The sequence below is a fragment of the Sinohyriopsis cumingii genome, chromosome 1, assembly GCF_028554795.1.
Source record: "Sinohyriopsis cumingii isolate HCF-2022 chromosome 1, ASM2855479v2, whole genome shotgun sequence".
Lineage (NCBI taxonomy): Eukaryota > Metazoa > Mollusca > Bivalvia > Unionida > Unionidae > Sinohyriopsis > Sinohyriopsis cumingii.
The window spans coordinates 7,512,475-7,533,962 of NC_142961.1; the positions used below are offsets into that span (position 1 = coordinate 7,512,475).

The 21,488-nt window shown below is 34.5% G+C and overlaps 1 protein-coding gene across 2 annotated transcripts in view; it reads left to right on the plus strand.

Annotated features, from left to right (window-relative positions):
* LOC149806376 (uncharacterized) overlaps positions 1 to 21,488 on the plus strand; it is a 90,177-nt gene that overhangs the window by 21,890 nt on the left and 46,799 nt on the right. For both annotated transcript variants that reach the window (XM_089952327.1, XM_089952335.1), the window contains exons 3-6: positions 9,694 to 9,799; positions 14,900 to 15,069; positions 18,447 to 18,498; positions 20,960 to 21,044. In XM_089952327.1, coding sequence (XP_089808453.1) covers positions 9,694 to 9,799; positions 14,900 to 15,069; positions 18,447 to 18,498; positions 20,960 to 21,044 — 413 coding nt within the window. The remainder of the gene's footprint in view (positions 1 to 9,693; positions 9,800 to 14,899; positions 15,070 to 18,446; positions 18,499 to 20,959; positions 21,045 to 21,488) is intronic.

A 21,488-nucleotide genomic window follows, 5' to 3' on the forward strand; every position in this document is an offset into this window, starting at 1 on the left:
TAGAAGAGGGCATATCACATTTATGATTGCATGGAAATTGAATTAAAAGATAAAATGAACAAGACAGATTTCACCTGTCCAAACTTGAATATATTTCTTACAGCTGCCACCAATATGCTTTTACCAAAATTTTCATTGATTTATATTTCATCATATTTTTGTTTTTTATGGAACAAATATTTTCCAGACAATCCTACAAAATATATTATTTAAATTTGCGAACTACGAGATGATTCCATTTTTTTGCACACTAATTTTTTTTAGTGATACACTTGGCATTATGTTGATCTTTCATTCACCAATTTTGATCATAATTATTTTCATGTTAAGCATACAGGAACCCTCTTTGTTTTAGCTCTCCTGATCTGTTTTGCATAAGGTGTCTCTCGTTTCATCCATCCATTGACTTGAGTTTACTATCACTACTTCCCTTTAACAGATTGCCTTGAAACTTTATGTATAGTTTCATACCAGTCTGCTTTCCCCAAATGAAAATGGTGATGTACATATATGGTTGCCATAGTGGCCATCTTGACCCTAGCAAGGTCACTGCAATGAGGTCACACACAACATTAGGTTGAAGAGTAACAGCGAGGAAAACAAATGCCAATTCAAAGGCTCAAAAAATAAACGGTAGTACAATTATTTAACAGATACAGGTATTTATGCTAAATTTTAACATTATCAGTTGATATTTCTCTCTTCATAACGAGTAAGACTTCACTTTTAAGTGCTGCAGTGTCTGAATGCACTATAATAGATTGTAACAGGTACTTTAAGTTGGACGTAGTCAGGCCAGATAATTGTGTAGCTTGTATGAAGATTAATGCTAGATGCAATAGTTCTAGTTCAACAGGTGAATCAGCAGGGAGTATTGTTCTGCATGTACATGTGTGTAAGCAGGTGTTCTTCCCCATATAAAGATAATCTAATGAAGATAAATCCATGGCAGAAAAAGTAGATGAATTATGCTGGGAGGATTACCATTTTGGATCTTCTTGCTACATAAACATCCAATTAAAAGTTCTTTGCTACAACAATTTGTTCATATACATGTTTGTAAAGCAGCTTCAGTAAAACTGCAAAAAGTCTTGTCTTGTTGAAGGAGTGAATGCACAGTACCTGTATTTATAAAAGGGAGAACAGAATGATGTATTGCAGTTGTGAAGTTTGTTCTACTAATGAAATGAAAAAATGTGAGTTCATTGTACATTAATGAGTTTTTCTCACCTCACCCATCCCCTCTGCAGTCAGCGTTAGATACGTATATAAGTATGGTAATGGAAATAACGGATAAGTGAATATCTTCCTCCCTTTCTCGATTTATCACCACTTCCTTGTTAATTCACACAACCGATCATAATATAATAAGCTGTCTGGATCCCTATTTTTTGTTTATTGTGAAATCAAAAGGATAAAATGCAGTTGTAAAATCTCCTACTTGACTCAATGGCTAAATCAAACTTTTACGACTGAATGGTACGTTGAAACAGTGTCACAAGTTACATCTAATGAAAAGACTGAATATGCTGAGATAACATCTGCATTCAATGTCAGCCTCGTTTCTTGTGAAAATCACGATGTACACACTTTGAAAGTTTTGACATTTGGCTAATATGTGGATTAGTCTTTAAAATTTACAGTGATATATTTATTGCACATAGTTTTGTCTTTTCTGCTTTTTTTTTTGTTCAATTTATTTTTCCTCCAATACATGCATGCAACATGGAGTTGTACTTGGTATGCTGATATTTAAAATTTTAATCTCGAATTAACCAATCCAAAAACGTTTTGAATTCAGCTCTATCAGTTCATGTTCAAACCCTTTAAGGGAACTTTACTGATGCACGAATCTGTGAGCATTGTATGTTGACTTAATTTAAATAAAACGTGTCATTTTATCTCCTATTATATACTTCGTAGATCTAATATCCATAACTTGATAAGTTTTAAAATTTATTTTTGTGTATTTTGGTCTCTTGTTTGTGTATAATAACGAGACTGTAATACTAGTGTATGATAATGAATGAAAGTTGTTATCACCCGATACTCCATTTTCCAGACTTTTAACCAACATTTTAGCTTCCCTTGCCATCTTGTTCCCTTGTCTATGATGAGTTTTACCACTGTATCCTGTGAAGCTGGGGGAAAAAAGTTGGGTGGGAGTAGAGGTGGATTGATATCAGTGGTTGGTACATGGTATCCATGGATTCAGAGATCTAATTGGGTCTAGAGAAGTGCGTGATAAAAGGTCTCTTCCAAGTATTGGTTTTAGGCTAAAGCTGGACCAATCAAAATTATGACACAAAAGGAAAACGTCAATTTGTGTAATGTTTCAGCTTAGTTGGTAGAGTATATGATTAGCAACAGGTGGGTTGCAAATTCAAAACTCAGATTTGAGTAACCGTTGGCAAGGTTAACTTTCCTTAGCTCAGCTTGAGAAGTTTATTGTTTCTAGCAAAGATAGCTAATAATAGCTAATATTACTTGTTCAATATGAAAAGTTAAGTAAGAGTTATTATTATCATTGTTTTAGCTTCCTCTCCTTCCACAGTTGAAACTCTCTGTAATATATTGAAAATGAAAGTCCAGGAGCATATTTCTCCCAAAAATTGGGTTTCAATATATAGAGAGCTGTAGACTAAATATTTGAAAGGGGGAGTTGAGGACATGAAAGTACAGGTCCTGGAAGTAGAGACTCATTACTTGTGCTGTGTTACAACTCTACGGTCTTAAATAACAGAAGAGAACAAAAATTAAAAAGTTTTATAAAATTCAACAAGTAATTTATTTCTCTTGATTACAAAGTGGAAATTTAAAAATTATTGCAGATTAAATCCAAATTAGTTCTAAAAGTTCTATTACAAATCCAAATGTATGAAGTTCAAGTTGAATTCCAGTGGTATTCCAAATTTCAATTTTGAATGTGCTGATGTACCTGTAGTTTTGAATGTGCTAATGTGCCAATGGCCTGGAGTATGATGATGTGCAAAGTCTTTTGATGTATCACAATAATATAATCCAAAATGTCCTTGTCTGAATTAACCATAATTTCAAATGTACCAGTCATAGAAAATTTTTGAGCAATTTGTAATTCCAGCAAATAATATTTTGATTAAATAAATCCACCTAAATGAAACATTTAACACAATAAATATGACTGATTCTGCTTCAGATGTTAAGGCAAGAATGAGTAATTTTTCAAAAAAAACATATAGAAAGCTAAGACACAATAATAGATTCTGGTTGTAGATCAATCTCCTTCATAGAAATATTCAAAATTGTTATCAAGTTTAGGAATTACCAAGTGAGAAACTATGTCAGTGAATCAGATTAAACTTGTTTACCTCCAAATTTAATGATCTGAATATTTAATCCACACTCATAGAGAAATGTATGATTATGTTGTTTATAAAATAAATGTTGCTGGTCAGGTACATTATAACTTTGATTTTGAACAAAGTCAAGTAACAAATGTAGATATACATGGCATATATTCATTAAGAAAAGCAATAGATAATACAAATTAATCGTACATAACAGCTGTGCACCATACATTTACTTCTGGCTTTGTTGCAGATCATTCCAAATTAATAGACCTTAAAAATGGACGAGCAAATGAAATTGCATACAGTTAATTTACTGTCAGCAGAACAAAACCTGTTATTTCATTAATATTAAGAAAGCTTAATCTGATGATATAAACACTTGATATAGAGATAAATTGCCATAATCAAGTTCTTACTAGGTGACTTTTTGCTATTGAGCAAAGAGGTGCCTTCCATGAATGTCTAGTTATTAAACTGTTTTACCAATTGAACTTGGTGCAGTTGTATAATGCTGGATGTGCAATTTATGGTTTATGGTGTAATGCCACCGTTTTTACATGCAAATCTAATTTATACGATGTAGTGCCATTTAACTGCTGTTGTACTGATAATTAAAATAAATAACTCTCAAGTTAGCTTTGTTTATTAAAAGTTTTTTATCACACATAGAATTCCCATTCTCGTTTAAAATTGTGCCCACCCCACCCCATTTAAAATTGACAACAATCCCTTGTATGAAAATTTTGTCTGAAATTTTGGAGACACCACAAAAAATCAGGATAAAAGCCATATATACCTTTTTTTATAGCTCTACTTTAAGAACTCGATCAAGGTAAAAACTAAGGGATGTGACTTTCAAGCAGAACATATCAGTCAGGTGGTTACTGGCATTACAAAGCTGGGTAGAAAAAAAAAGACAAATGCCAGAAAACCTCTGCTTCTGAAATTAAAAGCAAATATCAGATTTAGCCAAATATACCAGTTCATGTACAGTATGTAATGATTTTAATATATTAGTTAGGAGAGAAATCATCCCACAAAAGATGCCTCGACTATAACTCATGAACCCAGCATGTCACGTTTATGTATCATGAAGCAGTACTTTACTTCCAGCTCGGTAACGTGGTGTATTATTGAAAAGGGGAAAGATGTAGTTATATAATGATATCAAACAATAAGACCTTCTACTCATGTTAAAAATACAGTGGAAATAAGCAATTTTATTACATTTTGTGTTTATGCTGAAAGATACAGGTTTCAGAAATGAGTTGTGTTTAGATTTGAGACTTTTTCACCTTAGATCTAAATCAGACTTGTCTGAACTGCATATGGACAGATAAACCTTTGCAGAAACTAGGACATTTGTCAGATCGTTGTGAAATGGGGGCAGGACACAAACTTCATGGTTACAATATGGAGAAAGATAGAAGAAGAAGAAAAACAGGAGTCCAATTTTCAATCTTCTGCAGATGTGCTGCCAAAATAGACAATCAAAAACATCTTTTATACCCCCATGTGTCCAGTTATATAAAAGTTCTTTGGAAACTGATGTGTTTGGATCCATTCAGAAGCATCCTCAAAATTGCATTTCCTACCATCTTTTTTAAGGTGAAAATGAAAAGAATTTCCTGAAGGTAATGAGTTAATTAAACAATAGTGATTCAGCATTTGTTCGGCAGGAGATTTAATTTGGTCCAAAGGGAAGTAACTGCTTGAACCAGTGCACAGTTTGTAAACAATCATCTTCATAGCCAACAATGGCAACTAAGAGATTCTTGTGTAACGCTGTAAGGAGGTAATACAATTATTGTGTAAGGACGTAAGGAGGTAATAAATTCATTGCATATTAGTTTACCAGGGTGTACAGAATGTTACAACCATTGTTATACCCTTCAAGTTTGGGTCAGGATATGTGGGGTTTAGGATGGTCATAGCATTCTGTACACCTTGGTGAATTAACATACAGTGTATAACTAACATTAGATAGATTCAGTGGGCCTGATGAAATTCATTATCAGTTTTTGAAACGCCTACCAGAACACCCATTAATTGCTCTTTTGGAAATTTTCATTGATTTATGGACCACTGGCAACATACCTAAAACTTCGAAAGAGGCTACGAATATACCTGTACTGGCCAAATCAGGTAAGGATAGCACAGATCCTGCCAGCTACCATCACATCGCCTTGTTGAGCTTTCTGTAAAACTGTGGAACTAATGATCAATGCAAGATTTGTTTGGTTCTTGGAGACTAACAATTTTATATCCCCTTTCCAAAGTGGCTTCAGATATTACCATAGTACCAACAATCATCAGTTTAGACATGAAACATTCTTTTGGGGGCTTGCTACAGATATTACAGACTTCTGAGAGAGTGGTAGTTGTAAGGTGAAGTTGTTTATATTTGCAACATGCACAGTGGAGAGAATGTTGGCATACCTCTTTGTTACTTTCATGTACTATGGCTGAAATTTCTTTGGATATTGTACTTGATATAAATACACAGCTGACTAAAATGACAGCTCTTTGTGCTAAAACATTCTGCCTTAATTAGTTTAAAGTACACTATAGCAGTTATTGAAATTTTAAAAATAAATTTTGCCAGACTAGACAATACCATCTTCTGAAAATGCAGTGAATGAATTAGCAAATATATAAAATGTAAAAAAAAAAGTTATTGGCATTTTTACACAATCTACCTCTGAAGTCTAGGAAGTGAAAAATGACCAAGTGGAGCTAGCAGTTTTGTGAATGGTGCACATCTGAAATAAGGTCAGACTGTATACTCTATAACCCTTATTACACCCATCAATCATACACCAAAATAAAGGGAATTAAAGGTTCTTTGATCAATACTTAAGATATACAAGGCCTTTTTTAAATAGCCAGTATAGCTAGTGAGGAAACCTGAGGAAATTCTTTTTCTTTAAATTTCTAAACTTTTGCAAAATACAAAACTAGAGCACCACCTTTGCACTACATTGATCAAGAAAAAACATTTAGTAGCTGTTGTCTTTAACTTCAGAAAGACTTATGATACAACATGGAAGTATGGAATAATGAAAGACCTGCATGATCTAGTTCTAAAAGGCTTTCTACCCACTTTTATTTCAATTTTTCTTTCAGATAAGGAATTAAATGCATGAGTGGGCTTAACTGTCTCTGATATCTATGAGCAAGTGATGGGTGTGCCCCAGGGCATTGTTTTATCTGTTATGCTTTTTACATCCAAATTAATAATGTTATCAAGTAATTTAGCCCCTGGTATGGATTTGCTTCATACAGGTTGATTGATTCTTAATATCTTATTAATCACATCACATGATAAAATTGAAAAACAATTGCAGCAAAATATAAAAACAAGATTCAAAATTTGGCCAGTGGCATCAAATTCTCAAAATCAAAAACAGTATGCATGCATAGCTGTCAGCTGTGAAGACAACATGATACTAAACTTGCACAGATGAAGAAATTGAAAGCAGAATGCTTTTAAAGCGCATGATTTACTCAAAGTAGTATTGCACACTGACTGGGGTGCTGATTGAAAAGTTGTTTTTAACCTTTACAGAACTTTTGTTAGATTCAAATCGTTTGGCTGTGGTTGTGTTTTTTTTATGGTTCAGCCAGAAAGTCTTAAAGATGCATGACACAATTCACCATCAGAATATGACTCGGCTTGGGAGTGTTTAGGACATCTTGATGTGAAAGCCTTTTGGCTGAAGCAAACAAACCACCTATATCCAATTGGCAAGAAACATTACCTGTTCAGTATGCCCTAAAATTAAGATGTGACTCTTTTCCAACCCATTTACAAAAATTACCAAAATAAACTAAATGCCATTCCTACCTTTGACATTAGAATCTCTTCCACCCTAAACATCATGATTCTTTCAAAAACCCAAAAGTTGTTTGCTTCTGTAACACCACCATAGCTTCTAAAGCAACCCAAATTAGTCTTTATGCTGCATGAAGGAAATAGATTCCAAGACAAATCCTTCCATTTTTTATAACTTGTACAAGGAACATTACTAACTACATAAGAATTTACACTGATGGCCCATAGTAAGGTGAAAAGGCTGTTGCAGCCTTCATTAGTGAAAATCATACTACAACAGATGGTGCATCAATATTTTCAGCTGAATTTAGGGCAGTAGAAGTTGCCCTGAAATATATAGAAACAAGCACATTTTGTATTTTCATCATTTTCTCCATTGATTCACTATCAGTAGTGCTTCAGTCACAGCACAGCAGGAAGTTGGAAAAGTCATTATCTCATTGAACCTATCAAGATGTGTACATGTACCTCTCATAGTATAGTATTATTATTATTATTACCAGTAATTATTTCACTCAGGAAGTGGAAATATTTAGTATTGCCACTTGTGACAATACAGTATTTCCACATTGCAATTGAAATATTTCAATATATCTACCCAACCAGTCTTTCAATGGAATTTATGTATTTGATAGCATTGTGGACAACATTGCTGAAGTGTGGGTACTATAGCAACATGACACAATTCTAAAAGGCTTCTTGAATAAAAAACAGATTTTAATATTTGTGAGTTTACTTGTAAGGAGTTTGGCTGCTATTTTTGTTTATTTATACATTCATATGTTAATTTTTGTGTGTTAGCAGGCATGCAGTCTAATTCAGTATGAGATGTTGCATCCTAAATTTGATTCTTACTTAGAGTTTGCAATCAACTCATAATCAATGCCTGTTATCGGTATTATTTTGAGACATGATTATGATTGCGATGATAGTTACAATCACTACTTAAACAATTTATTACCATACATATTCAAGAGTTTTTCTAAAAAAGTGTGTATTTTTTTTGTCTTGGAGTGTAACAGGAATTCGCTGTTGTAAATATGACACAGAATGTAGAACAGCATCAGGTCATATAAGTTAAGTCATTGAGAATTTCCATAATGTAAAACTGTTACTGCTTGTTAGAGAGACAGAGAGATTTAAAAGTGTAAAAGGTGAAAAGAAAACGGCTTCTTGTGGAACCCTGCAGATACTTTTCTGCCACTATATTTATGCTCAGTAATCAGACTCCAAGGCATGCTGTAACAATATGGTTGATCAAAGAAAGGTTTGATGTCAAGAAGGAAGAATAAGTATGAGGTAAACTAATATATGTGTACCAGTTACCTAATTTAGAAGAAAATGGCATCAGAAGAGCAGACTTTATATCTTATAGTTTGCTGTTTAATTAGCTTTCATTTTTGTTTGAAAAATACTGAAGGGCCTTTGTGTGCTTGTTTTCTGGTGCTTTGTAATGAACAATATTTTGTACTCTAATTTCATTGTGGGACTGACATGGTCATCATGGGCTGGATTGATTATTCATTCTGGGATGATAAAATTTCAGATAACTTTGTTTGACAATCAATATTTTCATGTGAAATCGTGACATAAATTTAATATAAAGTCTGTTTTGTCTATATTTACCATATTTTGAGTGTGATAAAATATGATGTCATCAGATTGAAATCCAATCCTTAGCAGTATTTATCCAAATTAGATGGAATTTTTTCCCAACAGGTTGAACGAGTCTGATTAATTAAGAGAGGTTGACATGAAATGTCAGGAGTTTGCTTTTGTTTTTGCCATGTGTAATGCAAAACCAGTACACGTATCTATCAATATGATTATGGACCCAGATTTTCCATTGCTTTGTTCTCATGCAAATCTTTGTTGTCAAGTTAACTTGAAATTGTAATTACAGTGAATAATGGAGACCATGAGAACCCAGTCTACACTGTTGGTAGACAACAATGTGGTAGACAAGAGCATATACGGTATATACTTGCTTATAAGTTGAGTCAAACTGCAAAATATCAAAGATCCTGATCTGCTGAGCCATAATGTGCCTGCAGATAAGGGTCTTTATTGTTTATTCTACTGATTACTCCTAACAAACTGCACAGACTGAGATTTGCTGGCACTTTGTGACATCAGATCTGGGTCTGTGCATTTGCAGTTGGACATGCATAATCTTGCAGCTCCTCAGATTTTGCAGATTTTAGCTTATTTTAAAACCTTTGGATATATGGGGTGGTAGGTTTGTATCATTATGTAAGAATTTAGATCCACTTCCTGGGGAAAGAGAAAAGGGGTGGGGTTGATGGAGGGGGGATGGAATGAGGAACTTAGAAAAGTTGAACACAAGGTTGATTTACTTGGGAGTTTCTATTTTCAGTATGTAATTATTTCCTAACCACTAGCATGACCTTCCATCTAAAGACGAATTCATTATACTTAAAATGATAGACTTTGATAAGTTGATGTTTGCTTCAAAAAGTAACCTCAACATAGATTCTTGTACTAACACTTTTTTTAACACTGTTTTAGATGAATGGCTGAGCTTTGTGTATGAGAAGGCCAAGCAAGTATTCCACCATGTATGGACTTTCCTGTTGATGTTAATTCTTCTCCTATTCAGTGTCATCATATATCTGTAAGTACTGACATCCAAGGGCAGACCTGTACACTTTTAGCTTTACAAGAAGAGCTTATGTGATGGCCTGTTAACTCTCATCCATCATCCAATGTCCATCCATTTGTTAGCACAAGTTTCTTACTGCTGCTTCTCCTAAACTGCTTGGAGAATTGCCATGAAACTTGATGTGAACATTCTCCCACGGTCTAGTTGGTCTTAAATGAAAACGGTGCTGCTCAAACATTTAGTTTGGCTGGCACTGCAGCCATCTTGAAAATCTTGATAACGGCTACTTTTCCAGAACGGAATATTATGAACATGGTGTTTTGGGGTTTTCACTAAAAGACTTCTTGGGATATCTGGTTGGTCCTAAATGATAATAGAGCTGATCTAATGTCCAGTGTCTTGAAAATCTTGTTCTTGCTATTACTTCTAAATGGAATGTCATATTGATATGGGTTTTTTTGACAGAAGACTTATTATGATGTCTAGTTGGTTTAAAAAAATCTTGCTATCTGGATGTCCAATATGGCCACCAAATCTACCATATTGAAAATCTTTTTATTACTACTGTATGGATGGTCATATCAGCTTATGGGTTTCACTTAAAAACTTCATATGAAGTTTAGTTGGTATCAAATGCAAATGGTGTCAATCAGAAATTCAATATGGCCACTTCAGCAGCCATCTTGAAAATCTTATTACTATTTGTCCGGAATGTCAACATGGGGTTTACACTAATAGACTATATGATGCATAATATGTCTTCAATGAAAAGGATGCAGATCTGATATCCAGTATGGCCACCATGGAAGCCATCTTGAAAATCATATCACTGCTCCTAGATGGAAAGTCAAATCAACATTGGGTTTTCACCAGAAGACTTCTTATGTTTAGTTGAACTATGGCAGCCATCTAGAAAATTGTGTTAATGCTACTCCTCCTAAAGGAAAGCCATATTGATACCAGGTTTTCACACACATATTATATGTAGTTGTCCAGAATGAAAATAGTGATGATTAGACTTCATAAGTGGCATCCCCAATGAAATACTGACAATTTTGTCTAATTCTCTTAAATGGATGGTCATATCAGCATGGGGGTTTTCATTGTTTTTGGTGTCTTTTGTTGGTGCCCAGTTTGTCTTAAATGAAAACTGCCAGTCTTAAATTCAGTATGACTGCCACAGTGGCTAAATTTGAAAATCTTATTGCTCAAAATTATCAGAGATGGTTTAAATGTACTACAGGTGAATAGATGAACTGGTCTGATCTTTAATTCCTAGAAATTCTTTTTGGACTTTAGAGCATTATTCCATTTAAGGGACTCTTCAGTTCTTATTTGGTTTGGGAATTTTATACTGTTAGGTAGACATGGATTGCAGGTGGGGAGTATTGCCAGGTAGCCTATACTAGAATAGTGATTGTAAATATTCAGAAGCACTATTATTGGATATCCTGTACATTAATTTGGCTTTTCTCAAATGATTTGGTCTTTAATAGGTAATATTTTTAACTTACCAGCTAAGTTTTCCTTGATTTCTTTCTGGATTGGTATTAACCCCAATGCTCTTTTAAGATGTGCCAGCTTTGCTATGTTTTAATCATTGGAATTACCCCATACTGTATTACAGTAGTCTAAATAGGGTTGTATGTAACTGTTATAAAATGTTTTCTTTGCCTTTCAGGAAGAAAATGTCTTATCCTACTGAGAAGCCATAAACTTGAATTTACTTTTTTACTGAATTGTTTGATATGTTCGGTCCATGATAGGTTATTATCTACCAGAACACCAAGTAGTCTATCATGACAGACCATTTGCAAATTTTTATCCTTCCATGTCAGACATAGTTCATCACTATCAAGATTTGTCCTTTTTTGCCATGTTGAGATAAGTAATATTTTAGTTTTACCAGTATTTACCATCATGCCATCACATGTGCACCAGTTTTCCAGTTTGTTTAGGGCATTCTGTAAGGAAATTTCGAGTTCATGCTTTGTGTTTTGGATGTCTGACAATGTTGTGTCATCTGCATAGAGATCTGTAGATGATATTGAGTCTCTTAGTAAAAGTGGTAGGTCATTAATAAATAAAATGAATAGTAATGGACCTAGAATTGAACCTTGTGGTACTCCATATCTAATTGTTCCAGGTTCAGACAGAACATTATTTATGTAAACAAGTTGTGTTCTCTCACTTAAGTATGAAGTAAACCATCTAATTTTTCTTTCGTCACATTGGTAGAGTTTCAGTTTCTTCAAAAGGATTTCATGATCCACCATGTCAAAAGCTTTCCTGAAATCTACAAATACAGATCCTATTATTCTACCTTGGTCAAGTGCTTGAAGCCATTTATCAGTTAGGCAATCTTACATGAATGTTTCTGTCTAAAGCCTGATTGATTAGGGTGTAACAGCAAGTGTTTGGTGACATAAATGAGTCATGGACATGTTTTTCAATCAATTTTGACAAGTTTGATAGTATTGAGATGGGTAAGTAGTTATTAGTGTCATCCTTAGAACCAGATTTGTGAATAGGAGTTACTTTTGCAGTTTTCCATATTTTGGGGACAGATGAAGTTGCAATACTTAAATTAATTATGAATGCTATGCTATCTACAATAGCAGAGGCAGAAGATTTAATGAGTCATGGACCAATCTGATCAAGTCCTGTAGCTTTCTTGGTATCAAGTTCACTGAGACATTTTTGAACAAAGTTGTTTTATACTGGTGGGATAGAGAAACATACCTCCTTAGAGACTTTGCTGCTGCAGAACTTTTTCAGTTCATTAAAGTTGTTTTCTATCACTGGTTCTTTTAACTTTGTGGTAATGTTGGTGATAAGATCATTGAAAAACATTTGCAGTGTCAGTGTCATCAGTGACTATGGTGTCATTTACCAGAAGGGAGTGAATTTTATTTGTCTGATCTTTGTGTATTCCTCCAGTGAGTTCATTGAAGACTTTCCAAATGGAGTTTGTGTTTGTTGCTCTTTTTGTTTTCAAGCAATGATTGATATGGGTTTTTTATAGCTTTTTTAATCATACTTGTTATTTTCTTTTCTCCATACTTTATATTGTGCATGGTTTCTCATAGCCTTGAATTGGTCTCGTGTTTTCATAGCATCTAGGATTTCAGCAGTAAGCCAGTTAGGTTGGATTTCATTCTTTTCTCGATGTACTTGCAGTGGTGCATGCGTAGAGACTATGTCCATGAATAAGTCAGTCCACACCTTCTGATGTTGTATCATATTCTATGGAACTTTATATAGGTCATTGAGAAATTGTTCCTCAATAAAAAAAATTGAACAATCTGTACGTGATCGTTTTGTGTGTATTTTTCTTGCAATTAACCTTTCTTGTCAAAAAAGTAGGATATTGGTCACTAAGACCAACATTTGGTACATTAACACAAGCCACATTGTCTGGTAGGTTGGTATAAATGTGATCAATAAGAGTGCTTGATTTTTCTGTTACCCTTGTAGAAATTTACCAGCTGGTCTAGGCCTAATGATTCAGTAAATTCCATCCAGTTGTTCCTTATTTGAGTCTTGAGAAGGTCCTTATTTATATCGCTGAGTATACACGTTTCTTTATCCTGTACAAGAACATTTTCCATTTGTTTCAAAAAGTTATGGTAAGTTTTTGACAGATGATTTTGATGAATAAAATCTTGCAACAATGATAGGTCTTGAAAGAGCACTCCACATTTCAACAATCCATGAAAGGAACTGCACATTTAATTTTAATGTTATTCCTGAAACATTGTGATGAAACAAATTGGAAGAAATTTTTCAGTTTCATTTGTCTGCAACTACTGTATTACTTGTATCTCTGTTAATAATTATGTATCATCAGTATATTTTGATGGTATGAACAGCCATGAACTTGAGGTCAGTTCAAAATGGACATTTTTGAAATCCAAGTTGTCTTTCTTTAGTTTATTTAGGATGCAACGGAAAAGGCTGAGGACGTTCCAATTTCAGTCTCAGGAAGTATGCGTAAAATGTGTAGTAATACATCCATGCAGGATACATGTTTGTAAAGTAGTCCAATAAAGTTCACACAAGAGGTGTAAACTGTATTAAACAGAGGATAAAATCGGTAATTTGTTGCAAGATTCGGTCCCATGTTTAGTGGTAAAAAAGCATTTAGAGCAAGTACTATAAGTACCTGATATAAGTCAAGTCCAATTGCAAACTGTACAAACCCTGATCTGCCAACACATATCAGGGTCAATGCAGATTGTTAGAAGTAATCAGAAAATACAATCAACATAGACCTTGATCTGTCAGTGCTTTATGCTCCTGCAGATCCAGGTCTGTATTGTTTGCAGTTGGACTTATATGGTTTATTATGACTGTGTGTGTCTGTGTTTTGTGTAAATAAAATGATAAATTGTACTTAATATCTGCTTATATTAACAATTAAAATGTTTAATTTGTTCAGAAAGTCCTTAAATCTGATCTCACTGCTTATGTTGGTGCTGCCAACACCAAAATTGCCAAAGGCAATAAAACATTTTGATGTTCATCCATTCCAGTTAAAAATAAATTTTGTAATTGCTGAGTTTCAGGCATGCCCTATTGTTTACCTAATTTTGTCCTGGAGGTCACCTACAGTGGCATATTTTTAAAGTTACAGTGTATCAGTAATGAATTGCTAAGTTTCAGGCATGCCCTATTGTTTACCAAATCACCAGCTGGAGGTCACTGCTGTCACCTACAGTAGCACATTTTAAAGTTACAGTGTATCAGTGATCAAGCAACTTGATTTCTCACAAAACGAACTTGTAGTAATTCACAATTCAGTATTAAATTGAAGATTAATTACTTTGTAAATATGAAATTGCCAGGGGTGGGGGTGGAATTGTACAAGAAAACACAGTTAGATGTAACTGAAAGCTAACATAGGTGGGATCATAATGTAAAATTTCACACTGCATCCATTTCTGGTACACCAAATAATCATATCAATATGTTTCTGGGAAAAGATTTCTTGACTGCTTGTGTACATTTAGTTCCAATTTATAATACCGAATTGATGAGTATCACTAGTTCTGTTAACACAGATTGTTTGATTGGACTTGAGCATGGATCATTTACTGTACTTTCTTTCAGAGTCTCTGGTTGTGTTCATGTAATTTCTTGGCTCTGCAGTAAAGTCTGGCATTTGGTGCAAACACGGGTTTTTAAAAGAAAACATTTTACTGACCAACACTTTTGGCAGAATTCTAGTGATACACCGAGGAAATTAGGATTGGATGAAAATATAGTGCTACCATCTACAGGTAATATTATATCCACATAACTTTTATTTCTATAGGTTTACTGGTGCAAAGGAAGAGTTTTGTTGTGTGGGTTCAAAATCTTTCCCAAGGGCACACATCAGACTGTATAATTTTGTTGTTGCATGTATTCTTACATGACAGAGTACATAAACAGAGCATCTTGCATCTATGCTCATTTCAAATGAAATTTATGAAATAAGTTAATTTCACTCTTGCTTGCAAAAGATATAGACGTACAAGTTTAATATTAAATGAGCACATATGTAAGGTTCTGTTTATTGTGTCGTGAAAAATACTGATTTTATTTGACCAAACTGCACAATAATGTAGTGAAATGACTTTTAAGTGCCTTTGGATGCATTGGTCTTTGTGCCATTCCTTGGCATGACATGTTTGTGTCATCTATGTTGATGTCATGAGGTCTTATTACACATGTTACATGAAATGTATGATAATTTTGTATTAACATAACATAACACAATGTTACAAATTATATCATAAATACCTACTGAATTGGAAACACAGAAGCCCTCTGCTGCAACAGCATGTGCTAATAGATTTGAGTATAGCTGATATCACCAAGTCACACATATCAAATCTGCTAAAACCAACAGATTTCCAGAATTTGGTTATGAGTTTTGAATTCAAAAGAGAATATGCATCAGCCCGATTTTTAGCATGCAAATGTACAAAAATTGCAACTATTGAACTAATTTACATTCTTTTCATATTATACTATGAACATCATCTCATCAATTCAGTCCGTTAATTGTAACTTTCTGCCATTCATACTCTTCTTATATGTGCCACAAGCACTTTTAGCATTTCTCAGGAATTATATTGCTGGCAGTCTTCTTCATTGTTCATTTTAACACTTAGGAGATGGTGTACTGTTACTTGATCCAGGTTTCCCCAGGATAAGTCTGAATTTTCCTCAGAATGGAAAATTTACTTTTTAATGTCTGCATTGAAATTTGGAAATGTCAGTACAACACTACCAAGTCCACCAAGAACTTTAAATTGTTTCCTGCCTATGGGTGGATTCAGATTGTTGACTCGCCTGCCAGAACGGCGCACGAATGCATACAGTACATGATTCCATCACATCTTTCACGACTTCAAGTCTGTTTTGTTGTCCTCAGTATTGTCACTGTCTTTAATTATGACAATCAATGGTTTATAATGATAATCATTATTATTATTATTATTATTATTATTATTATTATTATTATTATTATTATTATTATGTTTATATTTATGTTTATGATTTCTTATTAACAGTAAAATGAAAAGTTTATTTGTCCATTTGCATATGGAATTTTGTACAGTTTATGAGTTGTAGAACATTATTTTGACTAGATCAGAAAAATTATTTTCTCCCAGAAAAGAGATTATGTACAGCTATATGGTTTAGAAATGGTGTCTCGGCATGTGTAAATTTATTCACATTTGATGCAGATTCCATGAAATGAATTTCAGTGATGGCATATTTGTTGTCACAGTTAATATGATTTTATGAGATGGGGTTTCTGCATGATGCATTATGTCATTCTTGCCACCAGAACAGATTTTAAAATCAGCTTTACTGGAAGAGAAGAATGCATATTCATCTTGCTTTGAACTTTATTGCAACTACAAAAAATTCCATTCCAAACTTTCTTTAAATTGTGTACAATTTTTCAGTTCCTTGGATTTTGGCATTGTGGCATTGGCACTGTATTCATCATGACAAACTTTAAATACCAAAGTAAAAAATGCCAGTTTTATGCCACTTGAGCTCATAAGTAATCCAAACATAATCAGTTAATATATTTAATCCTGTTCAAAATGCTTTTGATCATACATAGTATTGACTTTAATCCATCATGACAGCTGTAAACACCAAAAGCAGAACATACCTTGTGGAGAGAGTCAAAGTAAGGTTTATTGTTCTATGCTGATTGGGCTCTTTAATAAACTCAGCCATAATCAGTTAATGTTTTTAATCCTTTTGTAATTACTTTTTGTAATTACTTTTGTAATTACTTGTGTAATTACTTTTGCGTTTGTAGAGAGTATGAACCACCTCAACAAACTTCAAACAAAGAAGCCAGCTGACCATCAGAATGTGTGTTATGTATATCTGTATTGTGTTTGTTAATTTTTATGATGATAGGTTTAAGGGTGATTTCTTTTTAAAATGTAGAAGAAATCTTGTTGAGGAATTTGATGGGCTTTAAGTTCAGGTCAATATGTTTCTCACTTGGAAAACCGTTTGTCATATTCCTGATTGGTTGGCTGCTAAAGGACCTGACCTTTGTTAACATATTAGAATGATCTGGAAATGATTATTCAACTGCCATTCTGGTTCTGAAATTGCATCTTAGTTTTTCATATTAGGGATGTTTACTGGAGAGTTAGTTATTCCTGTCTTAAACATCAGTCTTAGTGGAGTCATTTAGTTGTGTTCATTTGAGAAGATTTAATTTATTTTAATTATTCATTGGAATTGCAAGTTGCTCATAAACTTCAGGATTAAGTAACTATTTTGGAATTACTATTAAAGACATTTTGGATTATATTGTTATACATCAAGACTATTAGCACATCAAACTATTCCAGACTATTGGCAGATCAGCACAATAGATTGGACTGGGACACCACTGGAATTCATTTAGAATACTCAATACTTTTGGAATTGTGATAGAACTTTTAAGACCATTTAGGAATTCATTCACTTTACTGTAAGTTGTTTTTAATTTTTCAGTTTGTATTCTTGGGAAATAAACTGTTTGTTGAATTTTGCAAAACTTGTTGGATTTCACTCTTTTCTGTTACTTAGCTTTAGACCATATGGAGTCATAATGGGGGAAATCAGCAACTACTTGTCTTGCCCTGCTTAAGCCAATTCAGTCACATGATCACAGGCAGAATTGCAATAAGTATACTACACTGGAACCAAAATGTGAAAAAAGGAAAAAGGTCAATCTTTCACTTATTTGTTGCACACACAAGAGATTTCAGTGAGTGATAGGCAGTAATAAACTCTGGAGAAAAAGTTCCCATGTGGGAGGTTTACATGCATGTTATTCTTTGATAGTAGCAAAGAACTCACAGCTGACTGCAAAGAAGGATTAATGTCCAGTGATGTAATTCGTATCTGACTTAATTATTTTGTGGTATGTCAAAGGTCAAGGTCAACAAGAGCAAAAGAAGAGTTTTCACAAGTTCTGTCCTTTATCTTGACCAAATTTTGTGGTTTTATGGTTGGCATCCATTTGTTGCTAGGAAGACACCTTTTGATAGAGTGGATTATATCATTTAGTGTTGCTAGGCATTCTTTGACTGTATCTTACACTAACATGATGGGCATGATGTTGAGCTGTTATCTTTTACAGGTGAGGAAGCAATGCAGAGACTGTTGGCTTGTAAAGGGAAGGACCCATATAGGTAGGATTTCTTAATTTTTATCCCACTCTTACAAAATGCAATGAATATGAATATTTCTGCAAGATATTTACCATTTATAAAAAAAAAAATTGGGGGAATTTTGCTATATAAAGGTATGTGTATGTAATGTGCACACCTCCTCCAACCATTTTTATAAATAGACCCAAAACAGTTTTGCTGTGATGAAGGCTGCGTACCATATGTGGACTGTAATTAGGGTTGGGATGTTGGAAAGTGATTAATGACTAAAATAACTAGATGTACATGCAGACTCGGACAATGAAGCAATGAAAGATCTAAATGTTTCCTGCTTATCTTTGAATGTCCAGAGCTAATAATGCATAGTGTTGGATCAATAATAAAACAAGCTTAATTCTGAAAACTCCTTTTTTAGAGAAATTGTAATAAATTCCTTAAAATGCGCCATCTGCATCTGCACTAATCACATTTGTAGCCAATAGAGTAAAATCAGTAAAATCCATCAGTTTATTTGATCACCCACACACTGCCACTGGCAGCAGGTACATTTGTATCTATGACACTTAATTCAGATGCAGTTTGCTGCTTCAGTACAGTCAACCAACCAGCCTTGTACATATGGGTATATTGAGCTAGGTTCTTTATACTGGACTGTCAGCTTGCACATTTGTACAGCTTCATTAGTGATGGTATCTTACCATTTTCCAACCATCTCACCAACACATAATAGCAGACTGGCTGCTATTTCCATACTGCCCCGTCAGCCCAGCTCTTGCATCCCATGCCCCACTCTATTACGGATATATTGGGGCTGGCTTTGTTTGCTTCTCCAATTGGCAGGTACCACACCATGGATGGAATTGACATTGTGTCGTCCCTGCCATGTGGCATGCTATATCCATACACAGAAGGTGAGCAAGAGGAGAACCTAGTAATGTGAAACTTTCTTTTCAGTGAGTTGTCTGTCAGTGACTTTCTCACACACTGGTTCCAGTCACAGACTGACATGTACCATTTGGATATACTAAGTCATGAGAAAGGTTTTGGAGTTGGTTTGGAAGCCATACTCCACAGACTTTTACTCCAGACTTCCGGTTCAGTTGGTTTATTGCCACTCTCATATTCGAGATGGAAACTGCAAGGTCCATACTTTTTTCTTGGTTCAGCATGAGTAAGCCATCAGTCTTGAATTATTAGACTTGTTCCATATCCCTGTTTACCCAGTTACCATGGGTTGGTTTATCAATTTCATACTCTTAAGATCGATCTGAGTCTTAGCCCATGGCCTTGGGCAGGGTAGCCGTGTGTAAAAAAAATAAGTTTAGCACTTCTGTTGTGGAGAGGATTTTGGCAGCTAGAAGATACTTTACTTCAAAGGCATAGAAAGGAAAATAGTGTGTTGTAAGCGATTGGTGCAAGGACAATATTGTTACCCCCACCCACTTCAGTTTCTCAGTAGATCAAGGGAGATAAGATGCTAAGCACAACAATAATCTTTCTAACCATACTGAGATTCCTCACCTTGTTTCTGAAATGGAACCTGTCTTGGGTCTTGACATGGCAGAAGTCGTCTCAGTTTGAGCCCCAGTCCTCTGCCTATTTTGAGCTGTTAATATGTAAGATTTACTTCCTGATAGATGTAGCCTCAGCATGCCCTGTGATTGGATTAAAACTACATACAATTTTGTTTTAACTGATCAGCCATACTGCTGACACAACCTGGTTTTGTATCCAAGAACAGTTTGCCATCCACATTCCATAGAAGTTTTCATTTGATCCTTTTCTTCTATGAATCTTATCAGAGATATGAAGCTTCATGATCTAGTTTGCATTCTAAGATTCTGTCTGTAGTGAGCATGGTGCCTGTCTAAAAGCATGGAAGCATTACATACCCCCAAACCTTGTGGATCCAGTGGATTACAGGATTGGCAAACTCTGAACTTTCTCAAGATTATGTATGCCTCGGGGAGATCTGCACATGCATTTTAAGAAATTGTGACAGTGTTTTTTTTTGAGACATGGTGGAATCATTGGGCTTGCAGGCTTAGTCTACTTCTACCAGCTTCTACCTGTGGGATATGGCTTCGCAAAGGCGAGAGTTGAGCCTTGTCGGACCTCTGGTGGCTGCATAGACATTTACCATGGTGGCATCTTAATGATGTCATCACATTTTGTGAAGGGTTTTAGTTTTTGCTATCTTTTCCCCAGACTGGTATCTTTAAATTGTCTATGCTGATACAGTCTGGGCAGGCTGAAAAACTAATATGGCAGCACATTTGAAGAGCAGTATCACTTAATCATTGTTTTGGTGGTGTGTAATATGTACAGTGAATAGAAACCACACCAATTAACATTTATACCATATGAAATTTCTTGTATTGAAATGAGTGGATCACATAAGTGTGTGTGCATGCATGTGTGTGTGCATGTCTTTATTGTACTTGATTTTTGACATTATGCATATTAGACTTGTGTATTTCAGCATTTTAGGTTTAAAGGCCAGTGCCACTGATGAAGACATAAAGAAGTACTATAGAAGACAAGCTGTGCTGGTTCACCCAGACAAGGTACTATAAAGATCAGTTGTATTGAAGAGGTTGTTGTTGTTGTTGTTGTTGTAGGATTTAACACCATTTATCAGCATAAGATAGGCTGTACATGGTGGCAAGTATAAATGGTAAAGGAAGAACCTGGGAAAACCCCCAGAAAGAACCACCGACCCACAAGAAGCTACTGGCAAGCTTTCTCACATACCCACATTGGCCGAACCCAAGACTCAAACTTAAACACTTTATTATGGCTTCCAAGTAGTGAATTCCTTAATAACTCTACTGAATACCAGTCACTTTTCTTGAAAAAGTCAGATTTTGCTGTTGGGAGAAGAAGATTGTTGGTTTCCAGTGATTTTAAATTATATGAAGTGGAATCTGTAGTACATGCAGAATTTTCATTCAGGTATCTTGTCAGACAAGTTATTAATAGATTTGAACACACAGATAAGTTTGTAATAG